This window comes from Cebidichthys violaceus, unplaced genomic scaffold (genome assembly GCF_023349555.1).
Source record: "Cebidichthys violaceus isolate CVI_PGR_0920_01 unplaced genomic scaffold, fCebVio1.0.p SCAF_15, whole genome shotgun sequence".
In the NCBI taxonomy this organism is placed as follows: domain Eukaryota; kingdom Metazoa; phylum Chordata; class Actinopteri; order Perciformes; family Stichaeidae; genus Cebidichthys; species Cebidichthys violaceus.
Window position 1 is genome coordinate 677,011 of NW_027176318.1, and position 20,973 is coordinate 697,983.

The 20,973-nt window shown below is 44.3% G+C and overlaps 1 protein-coding gene across 1 annotated transcript in view; it reads left to right on the forward strand.

Moving 5' to 3' along the window:
* The window catches only part of kcnh2b (potassium voltage-gated channel, subfamily H (eag-related), member 2b), a 192,822-nt gene that overhangs the window by 98,815 nt on the left and 73,034 nt on the right, over positions 1 to 20,973 (forward strand). Inside the window, exons 3-6 of the mRNA XM_068709574.1 lie at positions 5,068 to 5,223; positions 5,964 to 6,177; positions 6,317 to 6,654; positions 6,751 to 6,962. Coding sequence (XP_068565675.1) covers positions 5,068 to 5,223; positions 5,964 to 6,177; positions 6,317 to 6,654; positions 6,751 to 6,962 — 920 coding nt within the window. The remainder of the gene's footprint in view (positions 1 to 5,067; positions 5,224 to 5,963; positions 6,178 to 6,316; positions 6,655 to 6,750; positions 6,963 to 20,973) is intronic.

Genomic DNA, 20,973 nt, shown 5'->3' on the forward strand with positions numbered 1-20,973 from the left:
CTCTCTATGTATCTATATCTTTATGTCTCTATGTATCTATATCTTTATCTCTCTATGTATCTATATCTTTATCTCTCTATGTATCTATATCTTTATCTCTCTATGTATCTATATCTTTATCTCTCTATGTATCTATATCTTTATCTCTCTATGTATCTATATCTTTATCTCTCTATGTATCTATATCTATATCTCTCTATGTATCTATATCTTTATGTCTCTATGTATCTATATCTTTATGTCTCTATGTATCTATATCTTTATCTCTCTATGTATCTATATCTTTATGTCTCTATGTATCTATATCTTTATCTCTCTATGTATCTATATCTTTATGTCTCTATGTATCTATATCTATATCTCTCTATGTATCTATATCTTTATGTCTCTATGTATCTATATCTTTATCTCTCTATGTATCTATATCTATATCTCTCTATGTATCTATATCTATATCTCTCTATGTATCTATATCTATATCTCTCTATGTATCTATATCTTTATCTCTCTATGTATCTATATCTTTATGTCTCTATGTATCTATATCTTTATCTCTCTATGTATCTATATCTTTATCTCTCTATGTATCTATATCTCTCTATGTATCTATATCTTTATCTCTCTATGTATCTATATCTTTATCTCTCTATGTATCTATATCTTTATGTCTCTATGTATCTATATCTTTATGTCTCTATGTATCTATGTCTCTATGTATCTATATCTTTATGTCTCTATGTATCTATATCTTTATGTCTCTATGTATCTATATCTATATCTCTCTATGTATCTATATCTTTATCTCTCTATGTATCTATATCTTTATCTCTCTATGTAACTATATCTTTATCTCTCTATGTATCTATATCTTTATCTCTCTATGTATCTATATCTTTATCTCTCTATGTATCTATATCTTTATGTCTCTATGTATCTATATCTTTATGTCTCTATGTATCTATATCTTTATGTCTCTATGTATCTATATCTTTATGTCTCTATGTATCTATATCTTTATGTCTCTATGTATCTATATCTATATCTCTCTATGTATCTATATCTTTATCTCTCTATGTATCTATATCTTTATCTCTCTATGTAACTATATCTTTATCTCTCTATGTATCTATATCTTTATCTCTCTATGTATCTATATCTTTATCTCTCTATGTATCTATATCTTTATGTCTCTATGTATCTATATCTTTATGTCTCTATGTATCTATATCTTTATGTCTCTATGTATCTATATCTTTATGTCTCTATGTATCTGTATCTTTATGTCTCTATGTATCTATATCTTTATCTCTCTATGTATCTATATCTTTATCTCTCTATGTTTTTGTCTTTGGTGTGCCACTGTACTGGTTGACTGCGTATCGTTTTAAGTCGATCACAGCTGTGTGTAAGAATATTTTATCCTACAGTTATACAACTTCAGTCACAGTTTGTGAAGGCCCTCAGTAAATCCACATGACCTGATTGAGTGGTTTAAAGCCTATAAAAAACCTGGTAAGGACCGCTTGCTATACGTGACGTAGTCTTCTTGTAAATCCACATTGAGGGTTGTCTGAGCAGGTTAGCTGTTTCAGATTGAAGCCATCTTTGTGAGACCATCTGAAACACTGCACTCCTTCTTGATAGACCACACACAGTAGAGACTCAAAGATGGTTTTAGCATTCATCATTAGCAAGGACAGATTTCAGTGAAGTCTTTTGGTCAAATGTTATTTCCAATGTTCCAGTCCTCTGCATAACGCAGCCAACTGATACGAGGTCTCACTTTCTCAATCGCTGCCATAAAGCATTAGCATCCACACCAGATAGAGCTATCTGTAATGCTTGATTGTTTCCTATACATTACTCTGAGTTTTTAATCTTCCTTGATCCCACTGTCGTATGATCCCTGGACCTTCCCCGGGCCGCCATGCAGTTTGCACTCTGTGTGTGTGTTTTTTTTTTGTGGATGCGTTTTAGTGCATTGTGATAATCTCCCCGAGCTTCATAAATCAGCAGTGCTGAATCAGATTATCAGCCGGTACACGCTGAATTGGAATACGTCCAGCCGGAGCATTTAGATGAAACGTCCTTTACCCTGTTGACCTCAGAGCTCTGTGCATTTCAGACGCTCTCGGGGGAAATCTGTAACCGTGTTCATGGATGGTGTTGATGGTCAGCAACAGATCTGATGTGCCGAAAAAAGATGTAGTCTTTATCCAGCACTCTGCCAAATTCAGGACGCACACACACACACACACACACACACACACACACACACACGCTCAGATAAACCCACTCATGTGTGCATGAGTCTGCAAAGACGGTAGAACACATTGCATATTGCACATCTGCATTCATGTATGCAAGCATTGTACATGTATTTAAAACAAACACACACACTTGCATATGAACACACACTCAGAGAAGTGGAACATAAGCGATTGAATGTTCCAGATTATTTCGAAGAACTGACAGTAATTACTTTGTCTTATAATGTATTCGACTTAAAACGATGAACTGAAGTTAAATCCTCTTTTGTTAACATGTAATCCTACATTGCAGTGTGTGTGTGTGTGTGTGTGTGTGTGTGTGTGTGTGTGTGTGTGTGTGTGTGTGTGTGTGTGTGTGTGTGTGTGTGTGTGTGTGTGTGTGTGTGTGTGTGTGTGTGTGTGCGCGCACATATGTGTGTTTGTGCAAATCACATCTGTCATCCACGGCACACAGATCACTGTGTGCCGTGTCTTCACAGAAACACACATGCTGCCAGCGTGCTGCTCTTACAGGTGGGTTCTGGGGACGGCTGAGTACGAAGAGGTGCTGGTTCCGTGTTTCTGAGGCATTGTCCTCCATCAGTACATGAAGGAAATGAAAACCCTCTAGAGGGAGGACCAGTCTCTGATGACTGAGAATCAGTGAGAGAATCCATTAGTCCAATTGAATCTGTTCGACAACGTGATATGAGATATTGTGTATCAATTTGTTTACCTGTTTACGTGTAACAAGTTGATGAGAGTAGCATTTTCTTCTGCTGTTGGTTTGACTTCAGCACAGACCTGCTCATACGTCAGTATGACTTCACTTTGACAATGGCGAAGGGTATAAACCCAACGTATGTAGCAAATATCGAAAATAATGAGTATTGTGATGTTTTGCGATCTCGTATCCATTCTCAAGAACGAATAGTTGACAAATATGAACTCAGGCAATACTTTATTATCATCTCGGCCAGGAGAATCGTGCGATTGCTCACGTGTGAGTGAGTGAGTGAGTGAGTCTCTGTGTCTGTTCATCTCTCACGCTCAATGACCTCTTGTGGTTGCGGTGACTCACACTTCCTCAGAACACCTTTTTTAGCCGCGATGCTATGAATCGTAACACCCGTATCGTGATAAGTATCTTATCAGAACTCTATTCATTGGGCAATCTGTGGCAAAATCATGTCATACAAACAGCCCAAAAAAACCCAAAACATTGGAAAAATGCTGACACGTGTCCTGCAAGTTTCGCCTGCAGAGCTGTAAAGCAGCTTTTGGCCGTGCAGCAACACCTTCAGCGATTAAAACGGTTGCAAATCCAGTGTCACAGCTGTCAACAGGCATGAATGACCCAATAGCTTATGAATGATCACGAGACCGGGCATCTACCTACATGTGCACGTAAGCATGCATGGGCACGGACACACACACACACACACACACACACTCTGCTAGATATGGCCAGATGGTGTAATCCTTTAGTATTCCCTGTGTTTCACATTTTTCCCCTCCTGCGTTGGGATTACGCCGTCGTCCAATCGGATTTCGGCCCACTCTCCAGTGATGATGTGAGATGATGGGCGGGTGGGTGAGTGAGTGAGACGGGCACGCAGCAGAAGCGCTGTACGTGGCGTTGTGCAACGCACCGCGTCGGATGTAAAAGCGCTCCACGCTGCCGCTGGTAGAGCCGGTCGCTGACCATCGCTGTCCAGGTAAGAGACGGGCCGAGTCGGAGGAGCTGTTCAACGCCGCAAGGTGTTCATGTGTGAACCAGAAGAGATTTTAGCGACGAGCAAACTAAATGGCTTTCTTAAATTCTCAAAAAGATGATGCACAGCGTGAGCCTTGGTTTTAACATTGCAAACTGGATGCATTTCACCATAGCTTGGTTTTTAGAAAGGGAAGGTAACTAGGATGAGGGGGACGAGGAGTTATATGGTCTAGACGGATTCAATTTGATTTAGATCGTGTGTAACAGGACAATATGGCTGCAGTATTCATTTGCTGTAGATGTAAGTGTCCATTATAACTCTCGCTGTCCAATGTCAACTTTTAAGATTCGTCATTTCTCCAGATGTTTTCTGTATGCTTCCAGATAATATCCATCGCATTTTGTAATTAGGATGACAATACCATTTGGTGTGTGTGTGTGTGTGTGTGTGTGTGTGTGTGTGTGTGTGTGTGTGCGAGTGTGCGTACGTGTGCATGCATGCCTGCGTGTGTATTTCGATGCTTTGAAGGTTCAAATTCCTAGTGTCAAAACCAGAATTTGTGTGTAATCTTATTTAGCTTCCAGTCCTGCTGCTGTGTGCAGAACAAAGTACCCAGACCTGGTCGAAAACCTCCCATGTAGTCTAATTTCACGCCTACTTAGCTGTTTTAGCACTCGTGTGGCGGATTAGAGAGCATTGATTAAGTGCAGATGTACGTTTAATGAGGAGAGGATGGGGGAAAAGTGTGCGTGAAATAAGTGGTCTTGTGTAATTAGTGCGTACGTGGCATCGGCTCAGTGTTTCTGCACACAGAGTCATCATGTAGAATTTCATCAAAAGCGATCGAACTGGTGCACAAAGAAGCAATTCCTCTGTTGTTGCCTCACTTGACTTCCCCAGGGTTGGAGATGTTAATCCTTGTTTCTACAGAAACTTTTGGCACCGTGAGAGGTTGTGCATGAACGCTTCCACCAAATACAATCAGTCGGACTTCATCTCTCTCTCTCTCTCTCTCTCTCTCTCTCTCTCTCTCTCTCTCTCTCTCTCTCTCTCTCTCTCTCTCTCTCTCTCTCTCTCTCTCTCTCTCTCTTCCCACGCAGGTCAGTGCTTCCCGTGTATGGTGGACGTGGTGCCGGTGAAGAACGAAGATGGCGTGGTGATCATGTTCATCCTCAACTTCGAGGGCATGACAGAGGAAGTACTCCTACACCACAAACAGGAGCTCAACCACCGCCTGCCCACCTGGCTCGTCACCGGTAGATACCCACTAGGTCTCACTCTGTGTTCTTCCTGCTCTGCAGCAATCAAGTCAGACCGTCCGTCTGCACACTTTCTGCTCGAGACTTCGGCCTTCTCTTGAATAATAACGGCCCTAACTATTCATAGAGAAGTAGTAGAGAGAGTCCAGTAGGTTGACTGACGCACCACTTTGGAAAATAACACTTTTGACTGGTTCCCTGACTTAAAATCCTCGTCCAAAGATGCACTTACATTTCCCTTTCAATAACCGAAGTGGACTTATTATGTTGAGTCGGCGAGGAGTGACAACCATCACTTGTTTCATTTTGCAGAAAGGCCAGGTGGTTGTCATGTTGGCTAAGCAATTTGTATTGCTGTGAATCCTGGGTATTTGTGTTGGATCAGGTTTCATGTTCCAGAGGGATAACTGTGGGGAACAGTAGAACAGTGATAGCATTCAAAATCAAGTCTGTCTTGTTTTCTTTGTTTTTAACTTGGCTGAAACCCAAATCCAATAAATCTCACTGTCCCAAATTCCTGTAGATTGTTTTTGAAGCTGTATTTTGAAGTTCTGTTAGACTCGGCGTGATCCAGTTCAAACCTCCCTCCCTCCTAGCATGACCCCCAATACTTAGAACATCCTCCCATGTCCTATCGCTCACTTTTCCTTCTCTCCTTCCTGCTATAGTATAATATTGGAAATACACCTGTCCTCTCCTCCATTTGACCTCTTCCTCCTCCTCTTCCTCCTCTCCAGGTCGCCCACGAGGCTTCAAGCTGCGTCTTCCCCTCCTGCGCTCGCTGTCCAACAGCAAAGTGTCTCTGGACGACGCGGAGGCCGCTCACATCCCCACCGCCACCCCTATGCCGCTGCGCCCGGACCACCACAGTCACGAGTCCTTAGGCCTGGGGGAGTTCCGGCCTCTTCCCCCTTTACAGCTAGACCACCAGGAGCAAATCGTCGGCAGCAGGTAGGCCCTGTGAGGGACATGCTGGGGACGAAGAGATGGGTTAGCAGAGGCTTCTTTTAAATACCACCTGAAATATGCAGTTTATGACTTCCAAATCTGTCACACTCTGTTAATACCCATCATGTCCTCTGTTTCCTAGGTCGGCCCTACAGAGTTGGCCAGAAGACCGCCGGGAGGACCAGTGCACCTTGCTGGGCCCCGACCCTCCTGCACCCACTCCTACTCCTCCTCCACCTCCCCCCAGAGCCCACCTGGTGGACACCCTCACCCAGTCGTCCCCCTGCGTAGCGCCTCACCACCGCCTCGCCCTCAACCCGGACGCCTCGGGCTCAAACTGCTCCCTGTCCCGCAGCCGCTCGCGGGAGAGCTTCCACAGCATGCGTCGCGCCTCCTCCGTAGACGAGATCGAGGCCATGAGGCCCGACTGGGACCGGAAGAACCGCAGAGCGAGTGTCCGGCCTGGCAGCAGCAGCACCGGTGAGCAAGTGGACAAAAAAAACGAAAACAAAAAAAACGCCTACCGTTTCTATCATCCCCATCGATTTTCACCTCCCGCTCCGTGTGTGTTTGCAGGCGCGGTAAACAGCAAGTCCAACATATTGAACTCCACGTCGGACTCGGACCTCATGCGGTACCGCACCATCTCCAAAATCCCTCAGATCACCCTCAACTTTGTGGATTTCAAACCGGACCCGCTCATCGCCCTGCCCAGCGGGGAGATGGACATCATAGCGCCCTGCAAACTCATCGACCGGACGCACCACGTCACGGAGAAAGTCACACAGGTAGGACGCCGTGTGTGGTGATCCTCGCTAGGAGAGAGGTCGCAACCGTGTTATCGGTTTGTTTTTGTGTCAGACTTTTTCCATTCCACGCTGCAGCCCCGCCTCTAGTGATCTCAGAGGTTCAGTAGTGGAAATGTGTGTCCCCACGTACTCTATCCACTTCTGCATGTGTGAAGGTGCTGTCGGACAGATATGCAAGCTAGCATGAGTCACTTGGTGCCTGCCGGCTACTTCACTCGCTATCATGTGACAAGTCTTCCTTGGGAGATAATTCTCGTAGCACCGGCTCACCTGAACGAGAAATAGAATATACAGTAATGTGCAAAATATATGCATATGCATGCACTGGATATCCTGATTTGACAAAAAATATTCCACACTGTTCCGATTTTAAAACAGAAGCGAGTTACCACTGCGGCTGTAATGTCCATGTTTTTTATTACAACATCTGCTCAAACAGCATTCGTCAAAGTAATTCAGTTCTGTGTGAGAGACACAGAAGAGGCGACCGTATGGGACTTCTGGACAGAAGGAAAGTCTGCTCTGACTTTATTTCACCTAGGTGTTAACCCTGCTGCTGGAAACCAACCACGTTCAGCAGAGCAGTCGAGAAGGAAGCGTCGGATTGTAAAAGCTCTTTTTTGATGTCTCTGTTGTGAGAGCACAGCTTTATTGAGGGCAGTGGCTGCACAGATCAGGTGCTTTATCGGGGAATGTTTCCTTGTCTACTTGGACAGAAAGTTGAATTGAGTATTGGACCTTTTTTCTTCCTCGAGGAGGACGTCTTATAGAGGAGCAGGTTGAGTAGGTTCCATCACAGAACCTTGTTCTGCCTCCTTTCAGATTGTGCTCAGCCTTGGAACAGGTGAATAGCTTTATTTAGATCAAAACGTTTCCTCTTATTTCTCTCAAATCCGTGAGCGACATGCTTGTTCACGCTACACTTTCTGTATGTGTGTGTTTGGATGTGTATTCAGTAGATATGTCTCAGATTGATAGCTCATCAATCAGCCCACCTCTCCTGTGGGATTCATAACTGTGATGATCTGCAGGTAGACAGAAATGTGGCACAATCTTCAAGCTTACCGCTGTGTGACAAAGACGACCCTGAAACGGAGACGGGTCATGTAGCAGCGTGTCTCACCGTTAATGATGGCTGGATGTTGTTTAAAGTCTCTTTTGTCAGAGAGGTTTGAGATTGATGCAGGATATAATCTGAGTTATCAGAGCCTCTGTGCTTTTAATTATCCTCGGTTTGTCTGAATCAGAGTTGAAGTGAGTATTCATCATCTCCTGCCTTTCACCCTCGAGTTTGATAGATAACTTTAAGCTGACATTATGAAACCGTAATCTGTCAGTTTCGTCTTTTGATTATTGTTTCATTGTGCCTACTGTTATCTCACCGTGTGCTGTCATATTCCATCCAACAATATATAGTATCTCTGCATTACACAAATGTCTTATAAACCCAACAAAAAATATAACGGTTTCAACATGTGCTAGTAGAGTTGTATGTTGGAACACTGAATGCATCCAGGTGATCTGATTTTGAACTTAAATTCCTGTCTGTGATAATTGTAGTGCAGCTTTTACTCAGCAGGAGAATGAGGTGTGTAGTTTGTCTCTCGCTAAATGCTCTCAAAGGTCGTTTAGTTCTTTATTCAAACTGTAACACCAGGTGAAGTCCATTGTCAGCCCGATGTCTCTGTCTCCTTCTTGCATTTGGGAAGGCCGCGTTGGGAGTTATAGGCGAACAAAGAGCAAAGAAGATTACGTTAATTCTCCCTCAGCACTGTCGGCTACGTGGAGTTACCCAAGAGGAGGAGGAACAATCTGTTCTTTCATATTCTCGTTTCTCTCCGAGCACCGACGGGAACATCAGCAGGGAACACTCTCAAGTTGATGATGCAACACAATACAATCCTAATGTAATCATGCTGCACAGTATGTGAGGTGCAGCTGGTAAGGTCAAACACTAACCCTCAATGTATGTAAGTGTGTGTGTGTGTGTGTGTGTGTGTGTGTGTGTGTGCGTGTGCGTGTGTGTAAACCATACTATATACTATATAGTGTACTGATAGTGTACTGTAGGTAGTGCAGATGGAGGGAACAGCACCAGCTGTGTATGCGCTACTATTTATAGACAGTTAATGGAAGAATGACAGAGGATAGCACTAAATGAGCTGCATTGTTCACGGCATGTATCCATTTAAGAACCATTTAACAGGAAAACGCTTGTGTAACTTTGTATTAGTTTGTCTGTGTCCTAGTAGAGAATTCACATCAAGGGTTGATGGAGTAAGAACATCCTGAATTCGCAGCAGCAGCAGCAGCAGCAGCAGCAGCAGCAGCAGCAGCAGGGTGTTTTGATGTGGAATTGCTTCCACCTGCCCTCTGACCAAGAGTCTGCTGCTTGTCAGTCGACTGCAGCGGCTGATTTCAGTCATCTCTGCGTTTTCAACTATAAAGACAGAAATAATCAGTTCAACTCCAGCCCTTATCCCACTCTTTGATCCGTGCGCTAAATGCCTGAGAACAACCGTTCAGTGGATATCGAGTTATTGCAAGAGCACCTGCAGTACCTGCTCGGGCCTGACGATGGCAGCGCCACATAAAGTAGAGGGATGACGGTAACTCTGCAGTCCCTCAGAGGAGCACAGAAGAAGATGTTGAAAGACAAATAAATCTGAATAATTGAAGTGCTCCATAAAACATCTGCCAACATCAGCCCAGCAACAATGCATGCAGATTTTCTCTCATTTGGAAAGGCTTCTGGCAATGTCCCCCTTTTTCCGGCTCTGTGCATGTTGATTTTTGCCTCTTGCACTTCGTTATGACCAAGCTGCTTGCGCTTACACTGGCTCATGAATACGGACTTCTGTTGCTTTGCACAGGAGTAAATGTCTGCAATGTAAATATACCAGCTGGCTGTATGTGTAATTGCCACCATCTGCTCATCAATCATTTCAACAACTCTTTGTAACTCTCTATGTGAGCTCTTACTAGATACAGACTAGAGCACAGGTGACTTCTTATTGACACATAACACAGTCTAATAAGGAAGGAAGGATGGATGGATGGATGGATGGATGAGTAGATGGATAGATAGCTGGAAGCAAAACTGGGTAGTTGGCTGGATGGACGGATGGAAGGATAGTTGGATAGATGGCTGGATGGAAGGATAGATGGAAGGATAGTTGGCTGGATGGAAGGATAGTTGGATGGATAGCTGGATGGAAGGATAGCTGGATGGAAGGATAGCTGGATGGAAGGATAGATGGATGGATGGAACGATAGTTGGATGGATAGCTGGATGGAAGGATATATGATGGATAGATGGATGGAAGGATAGTTGGATGGATAGATGGATGGAAGGATAGTTGGATGGATAGATGGATGGAAGGATAGATGGATGGAAGGATAGATGGATGGATAGATGGATGGAAGGATAGTTGGATGGATAGATGGATGGATAGATGGAAGGATAGTTGGATGGATAGATGGATGGATGGATAGTTGGATGGAAGGATAGATGGATGGATAGATGGAAGGATAGTTGGATGGATAGATGGATGGAAGGATAGTTGGATGGATAGATGGATGGAAGGATAGTTGGATGGATAGATGGATGGAAGAATAGATGGATGGAAGGATAGTTGGATGGATAGATGGATGGAGGGATAGTTGGATGGATAGATGGAAGGATAGTTGGATGGATAGATGGAAGGATAGTTGGATGGATAGATGGATGGATGGATAGTTGGATGGAAGGATAGATGGATGGATAGATGGAAGGATAGTTGGATGGATAGTTGGAAGGATAGCTGGATGGAAGGATATATGGATAGATAGTTGGATGGATAGTTGGATGGAAGGATAGATGGATGGATGAGGAGTAGTGGTTGAGAGGATGCCAAGAAAGAGGAAGCTCTTCCCGAGTGTTTGGAGAGGCATGCAGGGCTGAGCCGACCACTGACCAGTGTAGAGGATAAGTGTCACCACGCCTCACTGCACACATACACACTTCAGTGACACTCATAGCGCCCATCATGGGGTCGTGTCCTATAGGAAACGAGTGATTAGCTACCAACTAAGGTATACACTCCACACACTCACCCATCACAGCCCTCATACAATATTCCTGACACACACCCACAGCTCCATACATGGCACTCCTGCAGACATGGGAACATGTACTGTAGACCCACTGACATCTCCTACAGTCACACACCGCCTCTCTACTCAAGCAGCATGTCACATCCAACTCCACAGTGGGACCCAATGGAGCAGTGGATGGAACAAACCGCGCCCGGCAGCAAAGTGGTAAGAACCGTCTCCTTCAAACCCAGCAGAGAACTCCTGCAGCTTGAGTTTTGCTGCATGTGTTGGTGGATAGTGTTGAGAGTGCCTGTGCTTTGTGTTTTTATGTTTAAGTCCGAGACAATTTAAAATAGTTGTTTTTATTTAAAGATATATTATGTGACTTTTCAGCATTAACATGTCTACAAAACGACTAGCACTATGTTGTATACTGAGTTGAGTACTTACGTTATCCCAGCCCAGAGGAATCCGTCATTTTAATTGAGGTGACGGTCCGTTTGATTTGATCCCCCATCGATGACATCATATCCTCTTTGCTCATGTCTGCCTGAAGTTATAAATTGACCTTTTGTCCAGTTTTTAGCCACATTTTTCCGACACACTTTTTAGATGTTGGACTTTTTTAACCACATATTTGAAGGATGAAGGATTGGCTAGAGACCCCTAACTGCAGAAAATGACCTTATTGTGGATGTTTACTAGCACCGCATGAAAAAAACATCATAAATGTGTATAGAAGTTCCCTGCATTCTTTGTATATGCATATCCATACTTAGTTATGTTAAGAGTGCAGCGATTTATAGTTCATTTTAGTTTCATGCTCTATTGTTTTCTTAAATGATGAAAGTAGGAAGTCCAACTGTCCAAGTCTTGGCGTGGCTTCTAGGAACCCTGCTGGTCCAATTTGTCTTAGTGTGTGGCGTGACGACACCGAGGTCCACTTCCAAACTAGCAACACAACATGAGCTCTAATGAACTTCCTGGTACTTTGACAAGATTCACTCCCAATTACGCTGCATAGAAAAAGTCCAGAAACTGTTTGGCTAATATTATCCAGAGAGTCTTGCTGACCAGAAAAATGAGATGACAAGCTCATAAGTTTAATGCGGGTCGCTCTGGTGTATACATTATTAATAGGGATGGCCAAAAAACGGTCTTAATTAAAATGATTTATTCGCTTAGTTTTCTGTGAGCCGGGTCGTTCCTCTCCTCTGCTGAGGCTCCGACACTTTTACTGTATTCCTCCAGCATATTTCATCAAGACAAACAACCACGTAAATACACACAAAAAAAGTGTTTTTTTTGTGATAATGTTTTTTAAAAGACATTCTGAGCCGCCATGTGAAGGCGCTGTGAGTAGGGTAGTGAAATGAGCCACTGGTGCCGTTACAGACGTACGTTACATGAAGCGGAATGTAGGTTGTGTATATTTCTTTAATGAGCCGCCTTCACAGGGAACCAGAGGAGATCTCTGTGGAGAGGGCGGAGCGTTGTGTCCCGTCTTCACTGTGTGTTCATATACATCCTCGTCTGTGATGTGAAAGTGAAATATGCAGTAGAGGCTTGTGTGTTTTGTGCGAGTGCACTAGAACACCACGCGTCTTTCTGGGTAGTTATCTATCTTCCACCGTATTAATATCTGCATATTTAATGCGGTTGAGAGATTGTTTTTGGTGTGCAGATGTGGAAACTTAAAAACTTAAACACCATGTTTTGTTAGAAGATTGACAGTACAACAGAGACTTTGATCAGAGTTGCTTCCTTCCTGTTTGTCAGCACGCTGGTCCGGCTGCAGCCCCCCCCCCCCCCCTCCCCCCCCCAGTTATTCCATTAATTGAATTTCCTACTAGTTAAAGTCTGATGATACGTATTTGCATTGGGTCATGAATATGCATGAGCTCTCTAAGTGGTGTATGTCGTGAATGATTCAAAAGCACTTATTTTTAGCAGTGCCACATGTTGTTGTATTTTTATATGAGAAAGCGCCGGGGGGGGGGGCTGGACTCTGATGTGACACTGTGGTTGTTTTGGTGAGACATGCAACTCTGGCAAAGTCCTGCAGCAGGGCTGTGTCTTGTAAACGAGGCAGAAGTGAGTCGACATTGTGGGTTTTCTCAGTCAACATGGAGGAGGGTACGTTTTCACCCAGCCGGGGATTCCCATTGGAATAACACAGTAAAACCGTTCTGCAAACTTCTCTTCCAGACATGAGTCCAATTTGCAGCAGCAGTTCTCACGGTCAAAAAAAAAGAGCGCACACTACTGTGAGAGATACTTCAAACCTCCGTGCTTGTTCTTCTCCACACATTTTATGCCCTTTATTCATCAAAGAGAAATGACTTCTATGGCAAAAAGACAAAGCAAATCGGATTTAGTTTGGCTATTTGCAGTTTGAGCCAGCAGCCACACTCCATAGCTCAGGTGACGATTTTTTGTTTATCTCGGACGGTCTTCTTTTTGCACTCTAATTGCCCCATTTCCTGTTATGTTAGTGGAGTTTTGTCCCCGGGGAGCCGTTTCCAGTGTAATGTTTTGGCGAGAAATGCACATGGAGCTGGAGCGCCGGCGCTTAGCTCCGTCAGTTAAATCGTCCGTAATTGAGTACAGTCTGGGAGCGCGTGACGCACTCAACCTGCAGGACTGTAATTTAGCCGCCCGCTCAGAGGCTCTGCCTCAACACCTCAGATTGATTGAGTGCTTCCTCCATGAGAGTGCGATGACCCACAAAGGAGGGAAGCATGCCGTCAGTGTCTTAAAGTGACGTGTGTCCACCAAAGGACTCCGTTCAGCCCTAGTTTCTGCAGGCTGTGTTAGGTGGTTGTATGCTGCAGATTCACACGTATGCATAGTGACAGGAATCCGGTTTGGTTTTGCACAGAAATCCTCAGTAAAAAATAAATCGCAGACACATTTTGTCGCCTGCTGCAAAGCTCTATTTTCTCTTTGCTCGCTCTCACAGTGTTACCAGTCTTTCACACCAAACGCCCAAGTGCACATTATCTGCGTGAGGTAGAGCGTAGGATGAAGTGCACTCTATTACTCATCCCACAGAGCAGCTAGAATACAGCTGACTATTACCAAGTGGAAACTGTCACAATATACATCTCACTTCTTCTCTGCCGTGCTCTGGATCATAGGAGGACAGGAGAGCAGAGCAACACCACTCCCTCATAACTTCCAAACACCTGTGGACAAGTGTTGTGGAGGTCGGCGTATGCAGGGGTCCAAGTTCAATGGAGTTTGATTTTTTTTTGCAGGAAAGCACGGCTACACTCTGACTTAAACATGTTTACAATGTTGCACTTGCACATTTGGTGTAATAGAGGAGTTGGCCCTAAAGATCCCCCAGAGTACCAACGATATCAGCTGCTCACAGCCTCAAGATGTCCAGTCAATAGTCAATGCAGAGAGGGTGATGCTGCACGCCGAGCCTCTGATTGAGGTGAAATTGATCCTTCCACCGTCTTTGACTCCAGTTAATGAACCACACGGCTTCATTTCATCCGTCTGCCACTGATGCGGTGTTTCGCTGAAATATGAAGGAGAAACAGCAAAGATTTCAGAGTGTGTAATAACAGACCACTAATAGTCCGTAACATAACGTCAACTGTTTGGGAAACCATTGCAACGGTAGGAGTTTTATCAGGGCGTTGGCCTCGTGGAAGTATTGGAATTAATCCATAAATCTTTGTGTTAATGCAGGAGAGTCCAACGTGATTTTGAATTTGCCGTCCACGTTGAACAAAATGTGCTCATTTTCAGCTAATCTATATCAGACTAATGTCTTTTTTCCCTTCCTGCCACTGAGAGCCACCCCATTCAGACGACATTAGAGAGACATCGATTCAGCCATTTGTAACGCTCTATATCACTTCAGTTGGTCTCAAGTACATGTTGGTGTGTCTTTGAAATGACACGACAACACTGTTCACAGGGACTTAAAGGGAACATCCACAAAAGCTGCAGAAATAACTTTTTCTATCCAATCAAAGTCATATTTTTTTGGTTGATTTTCGACACCTAAAAGAATGAATATTGGTTCATGTGTACGCTGTATTTAGAATACTGTCAGCGCTGTATCTGCTTTACAGCGCGTTCTGCTTTCTGATGGGGAGCTGTGCTCTCGTCAAAACCCTTTAACTCACTAGAGTCACACAACAACTCAAACAAACCAACCGATGGAGGCAGCGGCAGACCAGCAACTCCTGTGTTCTGTGAGGAAACACTACTGTTTATGTCAATGGAGTCTGGTGGTTTTTAAGAGAGCATAGATGAACATAACCGATGCAGGAAGGGGAACATATTCTAAATAAAGCGTCGATTTAAACCGACTTTAACACAGTCTAAAATACGTCCACTGTAGTACATTGCTTTGCTCAAGGGCTGTTGCTCCAAACTCCATCTTCTGCAGGTAATAAAATGACTGTGGAGAAGAAACATCCAAACTGTCCCTTTAAGGACAATCACAATTGTTTTGAGGTGAGATGGAAAATCTCCCACGATTCACAGCGGACATAAAATATGAGAACATGTTGAGGTAAGTGTTGAAACAAATAAGACCTTGGCCTGCTGTTAATACACAGAGTATAAAGGAACCTGTGAAATAGCACCTAAGATAAGAACAGCCCATCGCAAGACAATCAAATAGAATATCTCCTTCTGTGAACACGCGTCACCATTCCTCATATGTTCATCATCCACCAGACCCTGTGGTGTTTGTGTGTACCTGCTCAGTGGGGACTGGCTGACTGATTCACAGCCAAGGAAGGAAGGCTTCTCAATCTAGTCTGATTGAACGGCTTTTACTGCTGCTGGCAGTAAATGCCTCTGTGTCTTCATCCCTCACACACACACACACACACACACACACACACACACACACACACACACACACACACACACAATCAATGGCAGACGCTTACAGGCAGGTGGCATTCTCTTTATGTGGGAACTAAATAGAAGAAGAACAAAGAAGAAGGTAGGGGAGGAATGAAGGAAAAGAGAGGCCAAACACTGAGAGAGGGAGGAGGGGAGTAAACTAGGCAAGAGGGAACGAAACAATGAAGAGAAGACAGGGAGGTAGAAAGAAAGTAAAGAAAAAGAAAGAAAAGGAGAAAGAAGGAAATGCAACTTAAAGAGAGAAAGAAAGCAGCATTGAGGACACAGGGGAAAGACGGGCATAAAGAGGGAGGGAGAGGACCACTGAAGTGAAAGTTTAAAGGGTAACAGATGAAGGATGAGAGGCCACACATGTCTGCTCCCACACCTCTACCCACTGAGTCTCTCCCTCCCTTCATCTCTTCTTGTTTCTCCTCAAATCCCCTCATCTGTGGCGTCTACCCTCCCTTTCTTTTCCCCTCTTTCATCTTGTTTTCTCCTCTTCACTATCTTTTCCTCTGCTTTCCTTTTATCCCGCAGCCTGTAATTTCTCTTTTCCCTCCTCCTCTGCTCTCTGTCTGTATGACCCATTTCCTTGGCCCTGGCCCCATTAATCACAGTGTCGTGAGCTTGGCCTGCCTGCCTCCCTGCCTCTCTGCGTGGCTGGCTGTCCTCATCATAGCAGGTAATTGAATCAGAGAGGGCTCAAGGTCCCACCAATAAACAGCCACTGATTGGGCTTTCATTTAGCCTGCTTCCGTATGACCTGGTGGCTTTTTAGACTTGGTGGATGTCTGACGATGGAGATCTATCTCTATTTACCAGAGCAGATCTCTGTCTGACGAGGAAAGACGCTTGACAGTGTAGTTCTCCAGTAAATGGGAGGGTGCGTTATGAAACAGGGTTGACCATTACTGTATTTACAGCTGCATTGAAATACAAGTATGTACCAAACCGTGCTCCAAGCATTGTGCCACTTTGACTGACGTATAAGAGGAAGGATACTCCAAAACGTGACAGAAGCATTGTTCCAGTTCCAAGCTTTCAGTTTTACTTCAAAGAACCCGTTGTACCGAACTCCTAAAGCGGGGTATGAACCAAACCGTGACTTCTGTGTACCGTAACGCCGCTTGGTGACGCTGTCACGGGGCTACATAGCTTTTACGATAGAACGGCACATATCAAGCCCCAGACCCATCAGATCATCGTTCACGTTACTGTGACGGTGTAAAGAAAAGTGGCGTGGACGTTCTTGTACAGTCCAGTAGGAGTCGCCAAAGTTCGAAATGTCCAAATCCTACTCATTGAGGTTTGAATTAACCTTTAGTTCGGTGATGTGAAAACTGTATCATGTAAAACATGTAAAAGAGTATTTTATTATTTCAGAAAATACATATCTTGGGTCTCAAAGCTAGCTGCCTCATATGCACCTAGCGTTCTTTCTGACAATCGATTTTGCTCGTTACCCCAGACGGGAGATGGTCGCATCCAGTTCTGCTTAGTGAGGCAGTCGGGGACCCGCCCTCTGACCGATCTATCAAAGGGTGGAGGGGTAGGGGCGGGTCGAGGGAACGGGCTCATCTCAGGAGGCAGTGGACTGAACCGAGGTGCTCCGTCACTGACAGCCACATGCAGCCCGTGGTGTTCATCCCACAGTACCGCCGGAAGCCACTTTCTATTACTTCCTAACAGTGTATTCTCCCCGAGTGTCTACCGTGAAAGCACTTGTGCTATATGGAGCAGTCTGGGTTCCTGAACCAGTCTGGGTTCCTGAACCTGCTGTTGGCTCCACCAGTCAATGTAATGAATGTAACACTAGCTTGTTGTCGGATTAAACTACGACTTCATGATTAATCTGCATGTCCCAGTGTCGTACATTAATCCAGGTTTGGACTTCATGTTGTTACCTGGAATCATTCTCCAACAAATGCACCTTTGTCTTAGATATATCTACACTCTCAGAAATAAGGGTTCCAAAGGGCTGAGGTTCTACCCAGAACCATTTGCTTCAGAAGAACCCTTTTTTAAAGAAAGTTCTTCAATGTTTCATTGAAAGACCAATGGTTCCATTAAGAACCCTTTTCATCCAAAGAACCCTATTTGGAAAAAAGTGTTTGTTGAAAGGGACTGCCCACAATCCAGGCCTCACAGCCCCCAAAACCCCCACTGCCCACACCACCCTTTAGGGTTCTAGATGATACCCTTGGAATATAGAAGTGTTCTCTGTAGGACCCTTTGGTTGAGGATATGCATGTCAGGCACACCCTTTAACACTGACACACAAACACCAATACAAGCTTTCTAAATCACTCATAAGGTCAACGCTAACGCTGACTAGGAAATCAATAGATGACTCAGTCTGTCACATCTCTCTCTCACACACACACACACACACACACACACACACACACACACACACACACACCAGGGTGATTACCTGCGGTAGTATCTGTACAGCTGGTCCTCTTGAGACTTCAGACCTCTCCAGAGATTGGAGAGGTCGGTGTCTGCTCCTCGGCGGCCGCCAGGGAATGGAAACTGAGGCTGCCATTTACACCCAGTCATTATCCATGACCCTGGTCCAGACCTTGAGCCCTGCAGAAAGATCATGGTAAATAGCAGCAGAGCAGCGCTGCCACAAGACGAGCTTCAACACAGCCCAATATAGAATCTCTCAAACAACTCCACTGTAGATGCACAGCTAGACACAGAGGCCACTTAGACAGTAATTGTGTCTAACTTTGGTCTGAATCATTTGTGTGCGTGAAGAGTAAACCAAAACCGTCTGCTGAGGTGCCTTTGAGCAAGACGCCCAGTCTCTGAATGGAGCAGCTGAGCTGACAAGATATTAAGCTTGGTGGGATTATTCTGAAGACTTATACTAAGAATCATAATACATGTTAATTACTTTACATGGAGAAAATACAGATATTGGAAAACATAGGACACAATATATCTCAGACAAGGCTCTCCTTTTAACTTGGCAAGGTGTGTGTGTGTGTGTGTGTGTGTGTGTGTGTGTGTGTGTGTGTGTGTGTGTGTTTTACTAGTGTCTGTCTATTGGCTTGTGAGTCGACCATCTGCATGTGCAGCTTGCACAAAGGTGCTCATGTTCTGCGAGTTTCTGGTTCATTTGTGTATTAACTAATTATTCCAAGAGCGCGCGCGCACACACACACACACACACACACACACACACACACACACACACACACACACACACACACAAACAAAGCAGGCCTCCCCTCTATGACATACCATGTTGAGAAATGACCTCCTATTGTATCTTATTCAGGTTAGCTCATTTCCTGCGCTGAGTGAGTGAGTGAGTGAGTGAGTGAGTGAGTGAGTGAGTGAGTGATGTTAGCACCACCTGGCCAGAGATCCGTGTGCTCTATGAAAGCTGGAGGTTGTTCAGCACCTTGACGTCACGTGTCAGCAGCGTGTCATGTCTGTCCTGTCATGAGCTGCTGCAAAGCATCATGGGAGCTGGGACTCTGTCCAGAGATTGTCGTCAAGCCCCCCCGCAGAGACTGACTCATTTTCCAAAAGTTAAACTCCACGGGAGGCTCTCCTCTGTTCCCTGCGCTCTCATTTTCTCCCTTCCTCGCTCTCACTCGATCCGTCTCCCTCGTTTCCTCTCTCAATTTATCTCTTTCTCTATTTTTTTATTGTTCTCTGCTTTTGCCTCTTAGTTTTTCTCTTTATGTCCTTATCTCTTTTGTGATATTCATTAGTCTAAATGCTCACTCAGCACCTCTCTCCATCTATTTTTAGTGTTGTATAGCTCCACAGGCCTTAATAAAGTAACAATCAGAATTAATAAACAAGTTTATTGCAGTAGTTTTTCAAATACAAGGAATTTGCTTTGGTTTTTGGTGTACAACAATTAACATAATAGAGAAAAGCAATTACTGCAAACAGTCAAGAAGCATGGAAGAATGATCAATAAAGAAATGAAAAAAGTACAATATATCTGTTTTAAAAATAAAGAACTGGACAGTTTTGGTCAGGAACGTGCAGCATATTCTCCAATGTAATGTGAGCCGGAGCGAGCGAGGAAAAGAAAACGGTGTCGTGTAGAATGCAAGGAGAGGAAACAGTCTGCGGAAATGACTGAGGCCAAGTAGACAAGCAGGCAAGGCCGAGTGTTAGGATGGAACAAAGCCATGCGGGCCGAAGGCTACAGTTCAGCTAGAGGACATGTCTCCAGGGTAATCTAGGGACATTGACGTTGCAGCTCGACGCTGCCTACCAAAAGCATTTTGTGATTTCTGCGACTGGTAAGTCACCCCCTGCTTTAAAACGTGTGCTGCCGAAGCCACAATTGTAAAACTGTACTGTGCACCAGCTCTCATGGCATGTGCACGCACTTTGTGTCACATACAACTTACACCACATCAGACCACTACGTTTTAACAGTGTCCATCTCCCCACTTCTTTTCGTTCACTCTGACCGGGAACATGCAGTGTGAGAGGGATCTTTGGATGTTGGTAGCAGTGCCAAGAGGCCAAAACCACAAAACATTGTGGTTTGTTTGTTTGTTTTTGGGATTAGCTGGAATGGAACAATTCTTTATTATTGATGTGCTTTCTACATTAGTTGGGTTTTAACAATTTGGCTTACATCAAAAAACTAAAACGTGAAATAACAGGAACGCATATTAGCTTGTAGTAACAACTACCCCCGAACAGCTGTAGAGTCTCTATTGTTCGGCACATGTGGTTTCTCCTGCAGCCCGTCGAAGATTGAGACATAATCGGGAGTTCTGGGATATTTTTCTCGTGGTAAACACTGGAGTATATGTCGAGTGTGTGTGTGTGTGTGTGTGTGTGTGTGTGTGTGTGTGTGTGTGTGTGTGTGTGTGTGTGTGTGTGTGTGTGTGTGTGTGTGTGTGTGTGTGTGTGTGTGTGTGTGTACCTACATCTCTGTCGGATCACACGTGCACACGTATGCTATGCACATGTGCACACAGCAAAACACAGATAAATGTGTTCTTTTGTTTAACCCGGAGGTGACGTGTCCTCCGTC